This window comes from Oncorhynchus gorbuscha, linkage group LG20 (assembly GCF_021184085.1).
Source record: "Oncorhynchus gorbuscha isolate QuinsamMale2020 ecotype Even-year linkage group LG20, OgorEven_v1.0, whole genome shotgun sequence".
In the NCBI taxonomy this organism is placed as follows: Eukaryota; Metazoa; Chordata; class Actinopteri; order Salmoniformes; family Salmonidae; genus Oncorhynchus; species Oncorhynchus gorbuscha.
The window spans coordinates 26,172,810-26,190,309 of NC_060192.1; the positions used below are offsets into that span (position 1 = coordinate 26,172,810).

Below are 17,500 nucleotides of genomic sequence, written 5' to 3' on the forward strand. Positions count from 1 at the left end.
CTCTCCCATTTTACTGATACTCTCCCATTTTACTGATACTCTCCCATTTTACTGATACTCTCCTATTTTACTGATACTCTTCCATTTGACTGATACTCTCCCATTTGACTGATACTCTTCCATTTGACTGATACTCTCCCATTTGACTGATACTCTCCCATTTGACTGATACTCTCCTATTTGACTGATACTCTCCCATTTGACTGATACTCTCCCATTTGACTGATACTCTCCCATTTTACTGATACTCTCCTATTTTACTGATACTCTTCCATTTGACTGATACTCTCCCATTTGACTGATACTCTTCCATTTTACTGATACTCTCCTATTTTACTGATACTCTCCTATTTTACTGATACTCTCCTATTTTACTGATACTCTCCTATTTGACTGATACTCTCCCATTTTACTGATACTCTCCCATTTGACTGATACTCTCCTATTTTACTGATACTCTCCCATTTGACTGATACTCTCCTATTTTACTGATACTCTCCTATTTGACTGATACTCTTCCATTTGACTGATACTCTCCCATTTTACTGATACTCTCCTATTTGACTGATACTCTCCCATTTTACTGATACTCTCCCATTTGACTGATACTCTCCCATTTTACTGATACTCTCCTATTTGACTGATACTCTCCCATTTTACTGATACTCTCCCATTTTACTGATACTCTCCTATTTGACTGATACTCTCCTATTTGACTGATACTCTCCCATTTTACTGATACTCTCCCATTTGACTGATACTCTTCCATTTTACTGATACTCTCCCATTTGACTGATACTCTCCTATTTGACTGATACTCTCCCATTTTACTGATACTCTCCCATTTGACTGATACTCTTCCATTTGACTGATACTCTCCCATTTGACTGATACTCTCCCATTTTACTGATACTCTTCCATTTGACTGATACTCTCCCATTTGACTGATACTCTCCCATTTTACTGATACTCTTCCATTTGACTGATACTCTCCCATTTGACTGATACTCTCCCATTTGACTGATACTCTTCCATTTGACTGATACTCTCCCATTTGACTGATACTCTCCCATTTTACTGATACTCTTCCATTTGACTGATACTCTCCCATTTGACTGATACTCTCCCATTTTACTGATACTCTCCCATTTTACTGATACTCTTCCATTTGACTGATACTCTCCCATTTGACTGATACTCTTCCATTTGACTGATACTCTCCCATTTGACTGATACTCTTCCATTTGACTGATACTCTTCCATTTGACTGATACTCTCCCATTTGACTGATACTCTCCTATTTGACTGATACTCTCCCATTTGACTGATACTCTCCCATTTTACTGATACTCTTCCATTTGACTGATACTCTCCCATTTGACTGATACTCTCCCATTTTACTGATACTCTCCCATTTGACTGATACTCTTCCATTTGACTGATACTCTCCCATTTGACTGATACTCTTCCATTTGACTGATACTCTCCCATTTGACTGATACTCTTCCATTTGACTGATACTCTTCCATTTGACTGATACTCTCCCATTTGACTGATACTCTCCTATTTGACTGATACTCTCCTATTTGACTTATACTCTCCCATTTGACTGATACTCTCCCATTTGACTGATACTCTCCCATTTTACTGATACTCTCCTATTTTACTGATACTCTTCCATTTGACTGATACTCTCCCAATTGACTGATACTCTCCCATTTGACTGATACTCTTCCATTTGACTGATACTCTTCCATTTGACTGATACTCTCCCATTTGACTGATACTCTCCTATTTGACTGATACTCTCCTATTTGACTTATACTCTCCCATTTGACTGATACTCTCCCATTTGACTGATACTCTCCCATTTTACTGATACTCTCCTATTTTACTGATACTCTTCCATTTGACTGATACTCTCCCATTTGACTGATACTCTTCCATTTTACTGATACTCTCCTATTTTACTGATACTCTCCTATTTTACTGATACTCTCCCATTTTACTGATACTCTCCTATTTGACTGATACTCTCCTATTTTACTGATACTCTCCTATTTGACTGATACTCTCCCATTTTACTGATACTCTCCCATTTGACTGATACTCTCCTATTTTACTGATACTCTCCCATTTGACTGATACTCTCCTATTTTACTGATACTCTCCTATTTGACTGATACTCTTCCATTTGACTGATACTCTCCCATTTTACTGATACTCTCCTATTTGACTGATACTCTCCCATTTTACTGATACTCTCCCATTTGACTGATACTCTCCCATTTTACTGATACTCTTCCATTTGACTGATACTCTCCCATTTGACTGATACTCTCCCATTTTACTGATACTCTCCTATTTGACTGATACTCTCCCATTTTACTGATACTCTCCCATTTTACTGATACTCTCCTATTTGACTGATACTCTCCCATTTTACTGATACTCTCCCATTTGACTTATACTCTCCCATTTGACTGATACTCTCCCATTTTACTGATACTCTCCCATTTGACTGATACTCTCCTATTTGACTGATACTCTCCCATTTTACTGATACTCTCCCATTTGACTGATACTCTCCCATTTTACTGATACTCTTCCATTTGACTGATACTCTCCCATTTGACTGATACTCTCCCATTTGACTGATACTCTCCCATTTTACTGATACTCTTCCATTTGACTGATACTCTCCCATTTGACTGATACTCTCCCATTTTACTGATACTCTCCTATTTGACTGATACTCTCCTATTTGACTTATACTCTCCCATTTGACTGATACTCTCCCATTTGACTGATACTCTCCCATTTTACTGATACTCTCCTATTTGACTGATACTCTCCCATTTGACTGATACTCTCCCATTTTACTGATACTCTTCCATTTGACTGATACTCTCCCATTTGACTGATACTCTCCCATTTTACTGATACTCTCCCATTTGACTGATACTCTCCCATTTGACTGATACTCTCCCATTTGACTGATACTCTCCCATTTTACTGATACTCTCCCATTTTACTGATACTCTCCTATTTGACTGATACTCTCCTATTTGACTTATACTCTCCCATTTGACTGATACTCTCCCATTTTACTGATACTCTCCCATTTGACTGATACTCTCCCATTTGACTGATACTCTCCCATTTTACTGATACTCTCCTATTTGACTGATACTCTCCCATTTGACTGATACTCTCCCATTTTACTGATACTCTCCTATTTGACTGATACTCTCCCATTTTACTGATACTCTCCTATTTGACTGATACTCTTCCATTTGACTGATACTCTCCCATTTGACTGATACTCTCCCATTTTACTGATACTCTCCCATTTTACTGATACTCTCCTATTTGACTGATACTCTCCCATTTTACTGATACTCTCCCATTTTACTGATACTCTCCCATTTGACTGATACTCTCCCATTTTACTGATACTCTCCCATTTGACTTATACTCTCCCATTTGACTGATACTCTCCCATTTTACTGATACTCTCCCATTTGACTGATACTCTCCTATTTGACTGATACTCTCCCATTTTACTGATACTCTCCCATTTGACTGATACTCTCCCATTTTACTGATACTCTCCTATTTGACTGATACTCTTCCATTTGACTGATACTCTCCCATTTGACTGATACTCTCCCATTTTACTGATACTCTCCTATTTGACTGATACTCTCCTATTTGACTGATACTCTCCCATTTGACTGATACTCTCCCATTTTACTGATACTCTCCCATTTTACTGATACTCTCCCATTTTACTGATACTCTCCCATTTTACTGATACTCTCTCTTGACTGATTTGACTTTATACTCTCCCATTTTACTGATACTCTCCCATTTGACTGATACTCTCTTTGACTGATACTCCCCATTTGACTGATACTCTCCCATTTGACTGATACTCTTTTACTGATACCATTTTACTGATACTCTCCCATTTGACTGATACTCTCCCATTTTACTGATACTCTCCCATTTTACTGATACTCTCCCATTTGACTGATACTCTCCTATTTTACTGATACTCTCCTATTTGACTGATGATACTCTCCCATTTTACTGATACTCTCCCATTTTACTGATACTCTCCCATTTTACTGATACTCTCCCATTTTACTGATACTCTCCCATTTTACTGATACTCTCCTATTTGATTTGACTGATACTCTCCCATTTTACTGATACTCTCCTATTTGACTGATACTCTCCCATTTTACTGATACTCTCCCATTTTACTGATACTCTCCCATTTGACTGATACTCTCCCATTTGACTGATACTCTCCCATTTGACTGATACTCTCCCATTTTACTGATACTCTCCCATTTGACTGATACTCTCCCATTTTACTGATACTCTCCCATTTGACTGATACTCTCCCATTTGACTGATACTCTCCCATTTGACTGATACTTCCCATTTTACTGACTGATACTCTCCCATTTTACTGATACTCTCCCATTTTACTGATACTCTCCCATTTGACTGATACTCTCCCATTTTACTGATACTCTCCTATTTGACTGATACTCTCCCATTTGACTGATACTCTCCCATTTTACTGATACTCTCCCATTTTACTGATACTCTCCCATTTTACTGATACTCTCCCATTTTACTGATACTCTCTCACTGTGTCTCAGACGCACAAGCACATGCACACAATGAAGGATGAAGTAATGAAGTGTTTTCCTGTGACTATGCAAGCTTAGTGGGGCAACCACATAAACGGAAACTGAGAAATGTGCAACAGGATCACACTGGACCTATAGAACTGAGATCACATTGACCATCTCAAGTCTCATGATCTCCCTCACTAAACTGAGAGTGTGTTTCTATAGAAACAAGCAAGAGGGGGAGTGCTGAGCCTGTGCATGGAGTCAGTATTGGGGAATGGGGGCTCAAAGGGGGAGGAGTTAAAAAGAGTAGCAGGAGTGGCAGGTGTACAGGTAAGCCAAAACTCAGGTGAGCTGAGCACTGATTGGTTAGGCTCAGGTGAGTTGAGTGCCGATTGGTTATACCCACCGTCATAGACGCACTGTTTGAGCGCTGCGCTGAAGGTGAGGGGCTGGGTACATATACAGTGAAAGGAGCCGGGCGTGTTCACACACCTCCCATTCTTACAGTACGAGGGGTCCTGGCACTCATTGATATCTGCAAGGGGCACCACAGACACCACAGACATGGGTTACACAACCTACGGATGGAGGGACAGACACCAGCCTGGGGCCAGCTCTTAATGTGATGTGACGTTGAACAGGCCTGCTGGCAGATCACTATGTTACACTGCTTCCTGAGAGCATGCACCAGAGTGTTTGGGTGTCTATCGATGGGTTGAGGATCTTCACAATTAACACGGCCCAGCAGTGGCCATAGTATAGGACCAGGGTTGTGTTTGAATTTATCTCTTATCTATCTACAGTATGTCAGGAGTTGACAAACCTTTTGGATCCAGGGACCCATTTTGTGATATAAAATTCATCAGGGACCCCCCCACAAAAGCAGAACACAACTCTGACTTTGGCGTGCGATATAAATAGCAAGGAGTTTACTGTGACAGCTGAAGTGCATGGCCAAGTCTCAGGCCCTGGGAAATAACATTTTATAGGCCCCACTCTTTGCATCAGAGACAACATTTTAAAGGCCCTACTTTGCATCGGCGTCAACATTTTAAAGCAAATTTTCTGCAATTTTACACATTTTGCCATAGGCAGAGAGAAAATGTTGCAGTTTAAAAGCTCATTTCCTGCAACTCTTCACATTTCCACATGGGGCAGACAGACAATTTTGCAGTTTTAAAGCTTAAATGACAGTGCATTTATGTTCAAAACAACATTTTTAGGGAATACAAGAAGTATTTAAAAACTAGATTTTTGTGAGTACTGTGGATCCCTGTGAGCTTCCCAGGCCCTGTTGTGCATCCGAGGGTATATGATAGATACAAAATATTAGTTTGCATGGCACTTTCCAAACTTCTTCCACAGATCCCTTGGACAAATCAGTTTAAATTTAATATTTATACAAAAAAAATCTGTCCATGGAAGCCCTGCAGTACCTCCGTGAACCCCAGGTGTCCAGTTGGTGAACCACTTTTCTATGTGACAGATATGAGGTATGTGAATGTAGCGTGTGAGGCTGGAGGGGCAGGCCTGGCTGATTAGTAGTGTTAGACCGGAACTAACATTAAAAAACATTCTCTCATTCATCCTTCCTCGCCCATACACAGAGATTCACCACTGAGAACCAACCCACTGTGAACTACACTACCCAGCCACCTCACACCACCTCCTCCCCTCTTAGACTCCTCTCCTCCACTCACCAGCCTGCTCCTCTAAGGTCACACAGCTGTTGCGGTCCGTGGCCAGGATCCAGGGGGGAGAGCAGATGCAGTAGTAGGACCCAGGGGTGTCCACACAGTGGCCACTCTTACAGTTCAATGGATCCTGGCACTCATCCACACCTGCAGCAACAAAAAAACACTGCTGACTTAACACAAGTCCTCCTCTCTGGCCTGGCCTGTACCTCCCTGTGTGTGTGGATACAGCATGTACAGTAGAGGGCCTCTAGCCAGACCTCACCTGCCACAGTGGGAATGACACACTTCTTATTGGAAGCATCTGGGGTCCAGGGAGAGTTACAGGTGCAGTAGAAGGAGCCTCTGGTGTTCTTACACTGACCGTTGGTACACAGAGACTCATCGTGGCACTCATTCACATCTGAGGAGACATTAACATACAGGATCTGTGACTAAATGGGTTCATCTGAGGAGACATTAACATACAGAATCTGTGACTAAATGGGATCATCTGATGTGTATTAATTAAGCAATAAGGTCCGAGGGGGTGTGGTATACGGCGAATATACCGCAGCTAAGGCACAACGCAATGCGGTGTGCCTGGATACAGCTCTTAGCCGTGGTATATTGGCTATATAACACAAACATCTGAAATCCCTTATTGCTATCATAAACTGGTAACCAATGTAATTAGAGCAGTAAAAATACATGTTTTGTCATACCCGTGGTATACGTTTTCATATACCACGGCTGTCAGCCAATCAACATTCAAGGCTCGAACCACCCAGTTTATAATGTGTAATAATACATTGGTGTGTTTTGGTGCAGGCTTGAGTGAGGTGGGGCTCAGTGGTTACCGATGCACTCCAGTAGGTTGCTGTCGTAATAGAAGCCCTGTTGGCAGTAACATTCATAGCCAGGCTGTGTGTTCATACAGCGGCCCTCCTTACAGATCTCATTGGAGAAGAGCACACACTCATCGATATCTGTACACAGAGAAACAGGAGTAACGATCTCAACACAGACAAACTCCTGAAAACAAATCCTGCCAAGTAAATGAATGCTGTAAATCTGACATCAGAAAAACCTACCGTGGTTGGGCTGAGGTTGTGTAGCTACTCACCAATATGGACAGACAGGCCGTACTCAGTTAGTCCCTCCTCCTGGTAGAAACCTCGGCCCATCGGACACAGGGAATGGAACTCAGCTGGTCGGAGGAAAAACAACCAGCTTACTTTAGTACTTTAGAGTGACATTGAACAGTGCAATTAACTGAACAGATACCCAGCCCACCTGATGGCTCAGAGGTTTGGTAGACTATTGTGTGTGTGTATGTATATATTTATTTATATTCATGCATTTATATATTCTTTATTTATATATTCTTAATTCTATTCCTCTACTTTAGATTTGTGTGTATTGTGTGTATTGTTGTGAAATTGTTAGATATTACTTGTTAGATATTACTGCACTCTTGTAGCTAGAAACACAAGCATTTCGCTACACCGGCAATAACATCTGCTAAACATGTGTATGTGACCAATACAATTTGATTTGATTTGATGTTGTTGGGCCTGAGGTACGTACATGAGTGGTAGACGGGGCAGGGGTAGATCTCACAGTGGTCCCCCCAGCCCACGCCGATGGAGCAGCAGCACTCCTGCTTGGTGACGTTGGTGGCCAGGACACTGTCACAGAACACTGTGTCATCCAGGTTCAGGTAACACTCCTTCTTATCCTCCATGTCCACCTCAATCTCTAGATGGAGAGGGAAGACAGGAAATGTGTGTGTGTGTGTGTGTGTGTGTGTGTGTGTGTGTGTGTGTGTGTGTGTGTGTGTGTGTGTGTGTGTGTGTGTGTGTGTGTGTGTGTGTGTGTGTGTGTGTGTGTGTGTGTGTGTGTGTGTGTGTGTGTGTGCATGCAGAATACAGCTATATAGAGAGAGGGCTAAGAGGATATCAGTAATCTTACTTACCCTCACAGCTGTGCTTGTCCTCAGACAGAATGAAGCCGTCTTTGCACACACACACATAGGAGCCCTGTCTGTTCTCACACACACCATGAGGCTGGCACAGACCCCTGTCTATCGCACACTCATCTATGTCTGCGCGGGTGGGTGGAAGGGAGAGAGAGAGAGAGAGAGAGGGAAGGAGAATGTGTTACTATCATCATGACTTCCATTAAAGGCCCAGTGCAGTCAAAAACATTATTTTTCTGTGTTTTATAAATATTTTCACAATAGGTTTGAATAATACTGTGAAATTGTGAAAATAATGATAATGCCCTTTTAGTGTAAGAGCTGTTTGAAAAGACTGCATGAAATATCAGCCTGTTTTGGTGGGAGGGACTTTTGGCCTTCCATGGTGACATCACCATGCAGTAAATTAGTTAATAGACCAATAAGAAAGTGGTGTCCAAAACCTCCTCTGCTAATAACAGCTAAATGCCAGATTCCCCCTCCCCACTTAAACCACTCTCAAAATGATTGCTTGAGAAATTGCTCTCAAGAAGCTAATTTGGTTTATTTTTTAACATTTGAATTTAAAACAATCACAGTAAGGTACTTAATTGTTACCCAGAAATGATTTGATATTGAGATGAAAACGACTGCATTGGCCCTTTAAGCTTGACTTATGATCATTTCAAATAATTACAGAGCTCCACTGCCAAGTTGGTTGACAGTACATATTTGATTTCCCTGAACTCATAGAGAGGGTGGAGACTGACTGACCTTGGCACCGCCTCCCTCCGACAAGCATGTAGCCCTTCTGGCATTCACAGCGATAGGAGCCCATGCTGTTGATACAGCGCCCCCTCTGGCAGTTAGAGGGACGCTCACATTCATTTATATCTGAGGGAGGAAAAGACCACAATCAAAGGGCAACTGTGTGTTTGATCACCAGCTCTATACAGTGGACATGTTACTCATACTTCACTAGTCGTGTAAAAACATTGTTAACATGTCCATGAAGCTATAGTGATTCATAGGAAGTAGTTCCTGCCTTCACAATGGCTGCCCTCCTGAGTGCGCTGGTATCCTGGGTAGCACTGGCACTGGAAGGAGCCTTCTGTGTTGACACAGCGCCCGTTGGCACACAGTCTTTCATCCTCACACTCGTCAATGTCTGGAGGGGAGAGAAGGAGACACATGCAGTCTGTCAATAAAACCTGTGCACCCATTGGTTTTCTTTGTTCAATATTATGAAGAAATAGTGGTAAACACTATACCACTGCAAGTCTGCAGGCATATAATGGTGTGTGTGTAGAACTACTCCATGTTAACGACTACACTGACCTCTGCAGCCTTGGCTGTCTGCAGCTGGGAGGAAGCCTTCATTACACAGGCAGCGGTAGGTTCCTGGCAGGTTCTCACAGCGCCCGTTGGGACACACCCCGCGCTTCTGGCACTCATTAACATCTAGTGGAAAGGTAGAGGGGTTACAGGAAGTGATTTACACTGAGCATACAACACATCCCTCATTGATGTGACTTGTTAAATCCACTTAAATCAATATAGCTGAAGGGGAGGAGACAGGGGGGGGGGGGCTCAATATTAGGAAGGTGTTTCTAATGTTTAGTATACTTATTGTATATAAACCCTAGATTATTGATGCTATGTGTTGATCAGTGAGAGACTTTGAAGCCATCGGTCATCCATATTGGCACTCCCCAGTAGGAGCAGTCCACCACAGGAATTCATGGAATTCTACAGTATTTACATGAAAGGTTTCAAGGACAAAATGACATGTATTTAAGTATTTTGGTTGTTGTAGTGGGGACAGTAACATTAGTCATCTAAAACAGATGTGAAAATGTAGGAAATGCTTTATTTATTTTTTCATTTTGTATTTGTATGTTTAGCTCACATAATATAATTTAAACGTATGCATTAAGGTGTCTGTAATATAATAAATGTGACCAAAAAACGAATGTAGACATTAATGCATGCATTTATATAGCTTCCTAAATATTTTTTACAATGGTGGGGGTATCAAGATGGGAGCATGGTGGCTTCAGCACAGCGATCCCTATCAGTCATCTAGTGTTTACATAAACAATTGGTTGCAGATTGCAGGAGGTAGGAGTGGAGTATGGGAGGAACACCAGCTCTACACAGCCCTGACTGACTGGGTTCGCTTGGTGCCCGTTGGAATCCTGCCTGCTGCTGTGTGTCTGGGTCAGACTCCCTCTGGCTGATTTACTGACTATGACTGATCAAGACCATTCTCTACATCACACAGCTCTGAATAGTGAATAGCTTCCATGTCATGGTTCAGACAAAACACACTGGGGAAGATCAACATATTAAATGTTCAGAATCAGTATTCTACTTTCTGATTTGACTGGCCTCCAATTGTTTTTCCATAAGACTATCCTATTCACCATTCAGTAACGCCGACTACGGTGACATGGCCACTAGGTGGCAATACATCACCAAACGTAATGATAGTTAGAAACCTTAGAACAACAGCGAGATAGACAGTTAAAGGTAACGAAGGGAGTCGATTGGTGTGTGTGTGTTCTCTTTAGTATGTGTTTATCCATGTGTATGAAGACGTAGGTCTCACCGTAGCAGACACCACCCTGGGCCTGGTGACCAGAGAAGCAGGGAACACACTCATAGGAGCCTGGAGTGTTCTCACACTGCTCGTTGGGACAGCTGCTGGGGTCCAGACACTCATTTATATCTGAGACAAGAGAATACACCGGACAAACACAGCCATTCATAAACACAAGAGCATTATTAAACCAATGCAGACACACATACACATACATTGAGTGTAGAAAACATCAGGACCCCCCCCCCCGCCTTTATGGCCACAGAACAGCCTCAATTCCTCGGGGCATAAATTACAAGGCGTAAAAAGCATTCCACATGGACGCTGACCCAAGGCTTAAATATCCTTATTTTACATGTCTCTTCCCCTTCATCTACACTGATTGAAGTGGATTTAACAACTGACATCAATAAGTGATCACAGCTTTCACCTGGATTCACCTGGTCGGTCTATGTCATGGAATGAGCATTCTTAATGTTTTATGCACTCAGTGTACGTACACATAGAACACACACAAGTGTAGAGACAAACACCCTCTGAATAGAGAAACGAGGACAGCAGCAGTCAGTGTATACCTTCACAGGCTGACTGGCGTTGGGACTTGCTCCTGAAGCCTTTGTGACAATCACACTTGTAAGACCCTGGCAGGTTAACACACTGACCCCCCTGCCCACAGACGTCCGGCTTGGAGCACTCATTCACATCTAAAGATAAGTCCAAAACATACTAATGAGAAATCACAAGTGACAACGTAAAGACAAGACAGGGAGAAACAGAGAACAGAAAACATATAAACCCACACACCACTCACCTAGACATCTGAGTTTCCCATGATACACCAAGAGCTTGTAGCCATGGAGACAGCGGCAGCGGTAGGAGCCTTCTGTGTTGATGCAGATGCCTCTTCCATGGCCACATGGCTCAGCATCACACTCATCATCATCTGGTAGAGAGGGGTAACTTGGAGGTTTAGGGAATTGGGAGGTTACAACTCCTTTTGAGAATTGACATGCAAGATCAATGAAACTATTCTGATATATGGTTTGTTTTATGGCTCTGGTCAAAATATTTTGCCCAGTAAATACCTCCCATTTCTTTTGGACATGTCTCTGTCAGTCCCTTGACTTACCCACACAGGCGTTCCTCTGAGGGTGGAGCCGGTAGCCAGCGTAGCACTCACACTTGTAGCCAGTGTGCACATTGACACACTCCCCATGGCCACAGAGGTTCCTGTTCAGTCTGCACTCGTCTGTCTCTGCTGTGGGGAGGGAGGCACACATCAATCTACATAAGACGGTTGATCTCTGGACTGTGCATCCCATCATGGAGACGACAACGTTGCAGCTCTTAATGTGAACATGAGATGGTCGTTTTGATTGGACTGTGTAGTGGAACTCACGTGAGACCTGCGTCTGTGCCACCTCCAGGGGGTCACTGTCTGGGTTCAACCTGATGATGGGTGGAGGGGTGGGCTTTGTGATGATCTCTGTAGGATCAACCAGAGAAACACACAGACCCACTCAATGCCCCATGTCTCCCTGAATATCATCAGGCTTTCCTAGTAAAAGGTCTCTCTTGACCTCAACAGGACTTTCTGGATGAATTCAAGTGAAATAAAGACTAAAGGAATGAGAGGGCGTACCGGGGCCGCGGGGGGCATGGGTGGAGAGCTGCATGGGTGTGGTCATCTCTGGAGGCTCCTCCTACAGGACAGGACATAGAGACACAGGCTAGTATGAAAATGCAGGGGCACAACTTTCACGGTGGACATTCTGAAATTGCATTTTTGTTCCCTCCAGTTTTATCACTGGAATGTGATACAAAACGAGGCAATGGTGTGCTTTAGGACCACGCGGAAGCCTCAGAGCGGTCGGGTAGGCTGTTTGGAGTGTTTATCCAACTGGATAAAAGTAAAAAATATGCCCCCCCCACTTCTAAAACCAAAGTTGCACCCTGCGAAAATGTATGCACTCAATACTGTGAGTGCTCTGGACAAGAACGTCTGCCAAATGACAAAAAATGTCAAATGTAAGAGGAGCTGCACACACACAGTCTCTCACACAATGACTGGTGTCCAAAGGAAAATAGATTCTTACCGGGGGCTTGACTTCTGAAAAGAGAACCCACAGAGAAAAACAGGTCAAAATGCAGAATAATTACAAATTGTAATTCACTGATTATGAATTTTAGGAACGATTAAATAACAATAATATGAAGGCATCCCCAACAACCTGACAGAATGCTCTCACAAGCTTAGCAATATCATCTTTCTAAGTGACTAAGAGACTCCAGAATGTAGTACATCTGTTGGCAGGCAGACAAAGGTAATCGTGCCAAGCCTTCATCTACGCCTTGGGAAAGCCACGGTGACGTACTCACCCTCCTGCTTGTGTCCCTGCTCCAGGCTGGTGTGGATCTGAGGAGGGAACGCCACCGTCTCCCGGACACTGTGGAGGAAGTAGCCCTTCCCTGCTGGACAGATCTTGCTGAAGGAGGCTGGGGGACCAGGGAGAGAAGACAAGAGAAGGAAAAACAGGGGATCAGATGAGCACTAATCATACAGCATATCACCTGTCAAATATTGGAAAATGTACCCCGCTCTCCTCCTCTTGCATTCTACCGACCTGTGCCGTCTTGGGGACACCTCTCACAGCTGGAGCCCCATGCCTTGCCCACGGTGCAGCAGCACATCTCCTGGGACAGGCGCGTGGGTAGGGCGTGCTCACAGCGACCCGCATCCGTTGCCATGAGGAAACACTGAGCCTGCTCCACCGGAGACGGAGATTCTGACACCAGGACCAATCAGGACAGAGCAAAACCCAACAGAGGTCTGAGCTAAGACTTTAGGCTGACAAAAGACGTAAATCGGTGTAGTGCTATTTATTGAGAGTAAAATCATATGCAATTTCTATCATTTCAGATGAGTGGCATTTTAAATCATGGAAATAATGGATCTGTAAAAACAACAAGCTAAATATTGGGACATCAAAGCTGTCTGCTTTGGTGACAGCTTTGTGGATGTGAAACACATTTCAGCCTCTCGATTGCCCCCAAAAATTTTTTAACAATTTAATACCTCACAGTCTCAAAATCAGCCCCAGATGGGAGGAGAGGAGAAAGGAGAATAAAGTGAATAGTGCTGCTGCTACTGAAAATAACATGTCTGTGCTTAGTGAATGCAGAGTCCTGTGTTGGGCAGGGCACAGATTCACAAAACCTTAAGACATTTTTTTCCTTAACTATAGACTTATGAAGAAAGTTAAGCAAAGTTGCTGTTCCTCTTAAAGGTTCTTGGAAATGTTCTTGCATTATTTCTTATGTTTCTCCTTACGCAAAAAAATAAAAAAGTTAGATTCTTGAAAATAAAGTTATTGAATTAGTTCTTGAAAAAAATATTAATCCCAAGACAACTAAACCATTGTCTTAAACTCAGGGCAGTGAGAGAATATGCTAATGAAGGCAACCGAACATGTTTTTAAACTTAATCGGAACAGTTTAAACCCAAGAACATGTTTTAGAACAATAATCTCGGTATGAAATATGCTAACGTGATTGCCATTGCTAGCTAGATAGATAGCTGTCATACCCTGATCTGTTTCAACTGTCCTTGTGATTGTCTCCTCTCCACTGCAGGTGTCGCCCATCTTCCCCATTATCCCCTGTGTATTTATACCTGTGTTCTCTGTTTGTCCGTTGCCAGTTCGTCTTTTTTGTCAAGTCACCACGTGTTTTTCTCAGCTCCTGCTTTGTCCCAGTCTCTCTTAACTCACCACCCTGGTTTTGACCCTTGCCTGTCCTATCTCTGAGCCCCCTGCCCGACTACTCTGTCTGTTCTGACCCTGAGCCTGCCTGCCGTCCTGTATCTTTGCCCCTATACTCTGTATTATCGACCCCTGCCTGCCTTGACCTGTCGTTGCCGGCCCTGTTGATATAATAAACATTGTTACTTTGACAGTCTGTATCTGGGTCTTACCTTAATTCTCGATACAAGCTAAAGTGCATTTTTGAGAAGTTCATCTGAAAATCATGAATTATTAAGAAATGTTGGAGGAATTGCACTGATGAACTTTTTTTTTTTTTTAGGAAGCTTCTTCAGGTTTTGCATAAGAACTGTTTTGTGAATCTGGGCCCAGGTCTGTCTGGAAAAGGTTCTGAGTCTCACCCACACATCTGGTCCTGTCCAGGGTGAAGCCAGGCTTACAGGCACACAGGAAACTACCCTGGGTGTTCAGGCAGTCCCCGTTGTGACACACCCCCTGCATGGTGCACTCGTTGATGTCTTACCGGTGAGTGGCAAAGAAAATGAGAGTGGGGGAGAGAGTGGGGGGGGAGAATGGGGTCAGAGTGGGGGGGACAGAGTGGGGGGACAGAGTGGGGGAGAGAGAGTGGGGGACAGAGTGGGGGGGTGAGAATGGGGTCAGAGTGAGGGGAGAGAGAGTGGGGGAGAGAGAGTGGGGGACAGAGTGGGGGGAGAGAGAGTGGGGGACAGAGTGGGGGGACAGAGTGGGGGGGACAGAGTGGGGGGAGAGAATGGGGTCAGAGTGAGGGGAGAGAGAGTGGGGGGGAATGGGGTCAGAGTGAGGGGAGAGAGAGTGGGGGAGAGAGTGGGGGGGACAGAGTGGGGGAGAGAGAATGGGGTCAGAGTGAGGGGAGAGAGAGTGGGGGACAGAGTGGGGGGGACAGAGTGGGGGAGAGAGAATGGGGTCAGAGTGAGGGGAGAGAGAGTGGGGGAGAGAGAGTGGGGGACAGAGTGGGGGAGAGAGAGTGCGGGGAGAGACAGTGGGGGACAGAGTGGGGGGAGAGAGAGTGGGGGACAGAGTGGGGGGAGAGAATGGGGTCAGAGTGGGGGGGAGAGAGAGAGTGGGGGAGAGACAGTGGGGGACAGAGTGGGGGAGAGAGAGACAGTGGGGGAGAGAGGGTGGGGGGAGAGAGAGTGGGGGACAGAGTGGGGGAGAGAGAGTGCGGGGAGTGGGGGACAGAGTGGGGGAGAGAGAGTGGGGGACAGAGTGGGGTGGGGGAGAGAATGGGGTCAGAGTGAGGGGAGAGAGAGTGGGGGAGAGAGAGTGGGGGACAGAGTGGGGGGAGAGAGTGCGGGGAGAGACAGTGGGGGACAGAGTGGGGGAGAGAGAGTGCGGGGAGAGACAGTGGGGGACAGAGTGGGGGAGAGAGAGTGGGGGACAGAGTGAGGGAAGAGAGAGTGGGGGGAGAGAGAGTGGGGGACAGAGTGGGGGAGAGAGAGTGGGGGACAGAGTGAGGGGAGAGAGAGTGGGGGGAGAGAGAGTGCGGGGAGAGAGAGTGGGGGAGAGAGTGGGGGAGAGAGAGTGGGGGACAGAGTGAGGGAAGAGAGAGTGAGGGGAGAGAGAGTGGGGGAGAGAGAGTGCGGGGAGAGAGAGGGGGGACAGAGTGAGGGAAGAGAGAGTGGGGGACAGAGTGGGGGGAGAGAGTGGGGGACAGAGTGAGGGAAGAGAGAGTGGGGGAGAGAGAGTGGGGGACAGAGTAGGGGGAGAGAGAGTGGGGGGGATTGGGGGACAGAGTGGGGGAGAGAGAGTGGGGGGAGAGAGAGTGAAAGAGAAAGTGAGGATTGGCTTGTTAGAGAAGCAGTAGCTATAGGACATGGGCAAAGATTTACACTCATACCAAATGTGTACCAAACAAAACTTTGTTCATTACCTTGACAGTGGGTGCTGTTGAGTCTCTTGTAGCCCAGAGGGCAGGTGGAACCATAGTCCTCTATGATGGTCTGCAGCTTCACTCCAGCATCTGAGGGTAAAGCAGGGAATGGGGGGTGAAAAAAGGAGGACAAAATGTAGGAATGCGAGGGGAAGGGGACACACTACACAGAGCTCATCAACAAAAATAAATAATATTCATCAAACACTGGGTAGAACATTCTAGAAATCTGAGAACAAAGACTAATCCAGTCATGGCATCATCCTACGTCAGAACTCTCCTACTCTGTTTCTAATAGGAGTAGGGTCTGAGATCATTTTTTCCAGTTAGTCATACACTAAGCAGCTAGCTCATTCAGCTATTCCTTGTTTTGTCTGGACACAGAGTCAACATAGGCAACATGACAGTAAGTGTGTGATTCCATGGGACAAATGATTGATCAGACCCTAGGTTTGAGAGATTACGGCAGAGGAGGCTGGTGGGAGGAGCTATAGGAGGACAGGCTCATTGTAATGGCTGGAATGGAATAAATGTGGTTTCCATATGTTTGATGTGTTTGCTCTCATTCCATTTGAGCCACTACAATGAGCCCGTCCTCCTATAGCTCCTCCCACCAGCCTACTCTGGATTCTGGGAATCCCAAGTCTGAGCAAGAGAACCAAGGAGTACCAAGGAGTACTACGAGGAGGAAAAGAAAAGAGGGGTAAAACAACCACACCAAACTCCACCTCATCTGGGAAATAGAGATTAAACAGAAAGGAATCAAATGAAGATAGAAAAATATAGAAAACAGTGATCGATGAGTCCATTTTCCACCAGGCAGAAATATGTCAAGAGAACTGTGGGAACATTTCCCCCAGAATACCTTTTAAAAAACGTTGAAAAGTTCAATGCTTCCTAAGAAAGGCCCAGAATCATATTTTCTGCTTCTCCCCTTTGT

The 17,500-nt window shown here is 44.5% G+C and overlaps 1 protein-coding gene across 4 annotated transcripts in view; it reads right to left on the reverse strand.

Annotated features, from left to right (window-relative positions):
• LOC124007164 (latent-transforming growth factor beta-binding protein 3-like) overlaps positions 1-17,500 on the reverse strand; it is a 62,153-nt gene that overhangs the window by 4,540 nt on the left and 40,113 nt on the right. For 2 of the 4 annotated variants that reach the window (XM_046317518.1, XM_046317515.1), the window contains exons 5-25: positions 16,561-16,650; positions 15,053-15,169; positions 13,515-13,676; positions 13,270-13,386; positions 12,987-13,000; positions 12,533-12,593; positions 12,290-12,376; positions 12,020-12,148; positions 11,702-11,833; positions 11,466-11,594; positions 10,900-11,019; positions 9,627-9,749; positions 9,334-9,456; positions 9,063-9,182; positions 8,307-8,435; positions 7,919-8,089; positions 7,455-7,538; positions 7,189-7,317; positions 6,615-6,752; positions 6,356-6,496; positions 5,062-5,190 (exon numbers count right to left, since the gene is read on the reverse strand). In XM_046317518.1, coding sequence (XP_046173474.1) covers positions 5,062-5,190; positions 6,356-6,496; positions 6,615-6,752; positions 7,189-7,317; positions 7,455-7,538; positions 7,919-8,089; positions 8,307-8,435; positions 9,063-9,182; positions 9,334-9,456; positions 9,627-9,749; positions 10,900-11,019; positions 11,466-11,594; positions 11,702-11,833; positions 12,020-12,148; positions 12,290-12,376; positions 12,533-12,593; positions 12,987-13,000; positions 13,270-13,386; positions 13,515-13,676; positions 15,053-15,169; positions 16,561-16,650 — 2,445 coding nt within the window. The remainder of the gene's footprint in view (positions 1-5,061; positions 5,191-6,355; positions 6,497-6,614; positions 6,753-7,188; positions 7,318-7,454; positions 7,539-7,918; positions 8,090-8,306; positions 8,436-9,062; positions 9,183-9,333; positions 9,457-9,626; positions 9,750-10,899; positions 11,020-11,465; positions 11,595-11,701; positions 11,834-12,019; positions 12,149-12,289; positions 12,377-12,532; positions 12,594-12,986; positions 13,001-13,269; positions 13,387-13,514; positions 13,677-15,052; positions 15,170-16,560; positions 16,651-17,500) is intronic. The other 2 variants (XM_046317517.1, XM_046317519.1) reach the window with 2 other exon arrangements.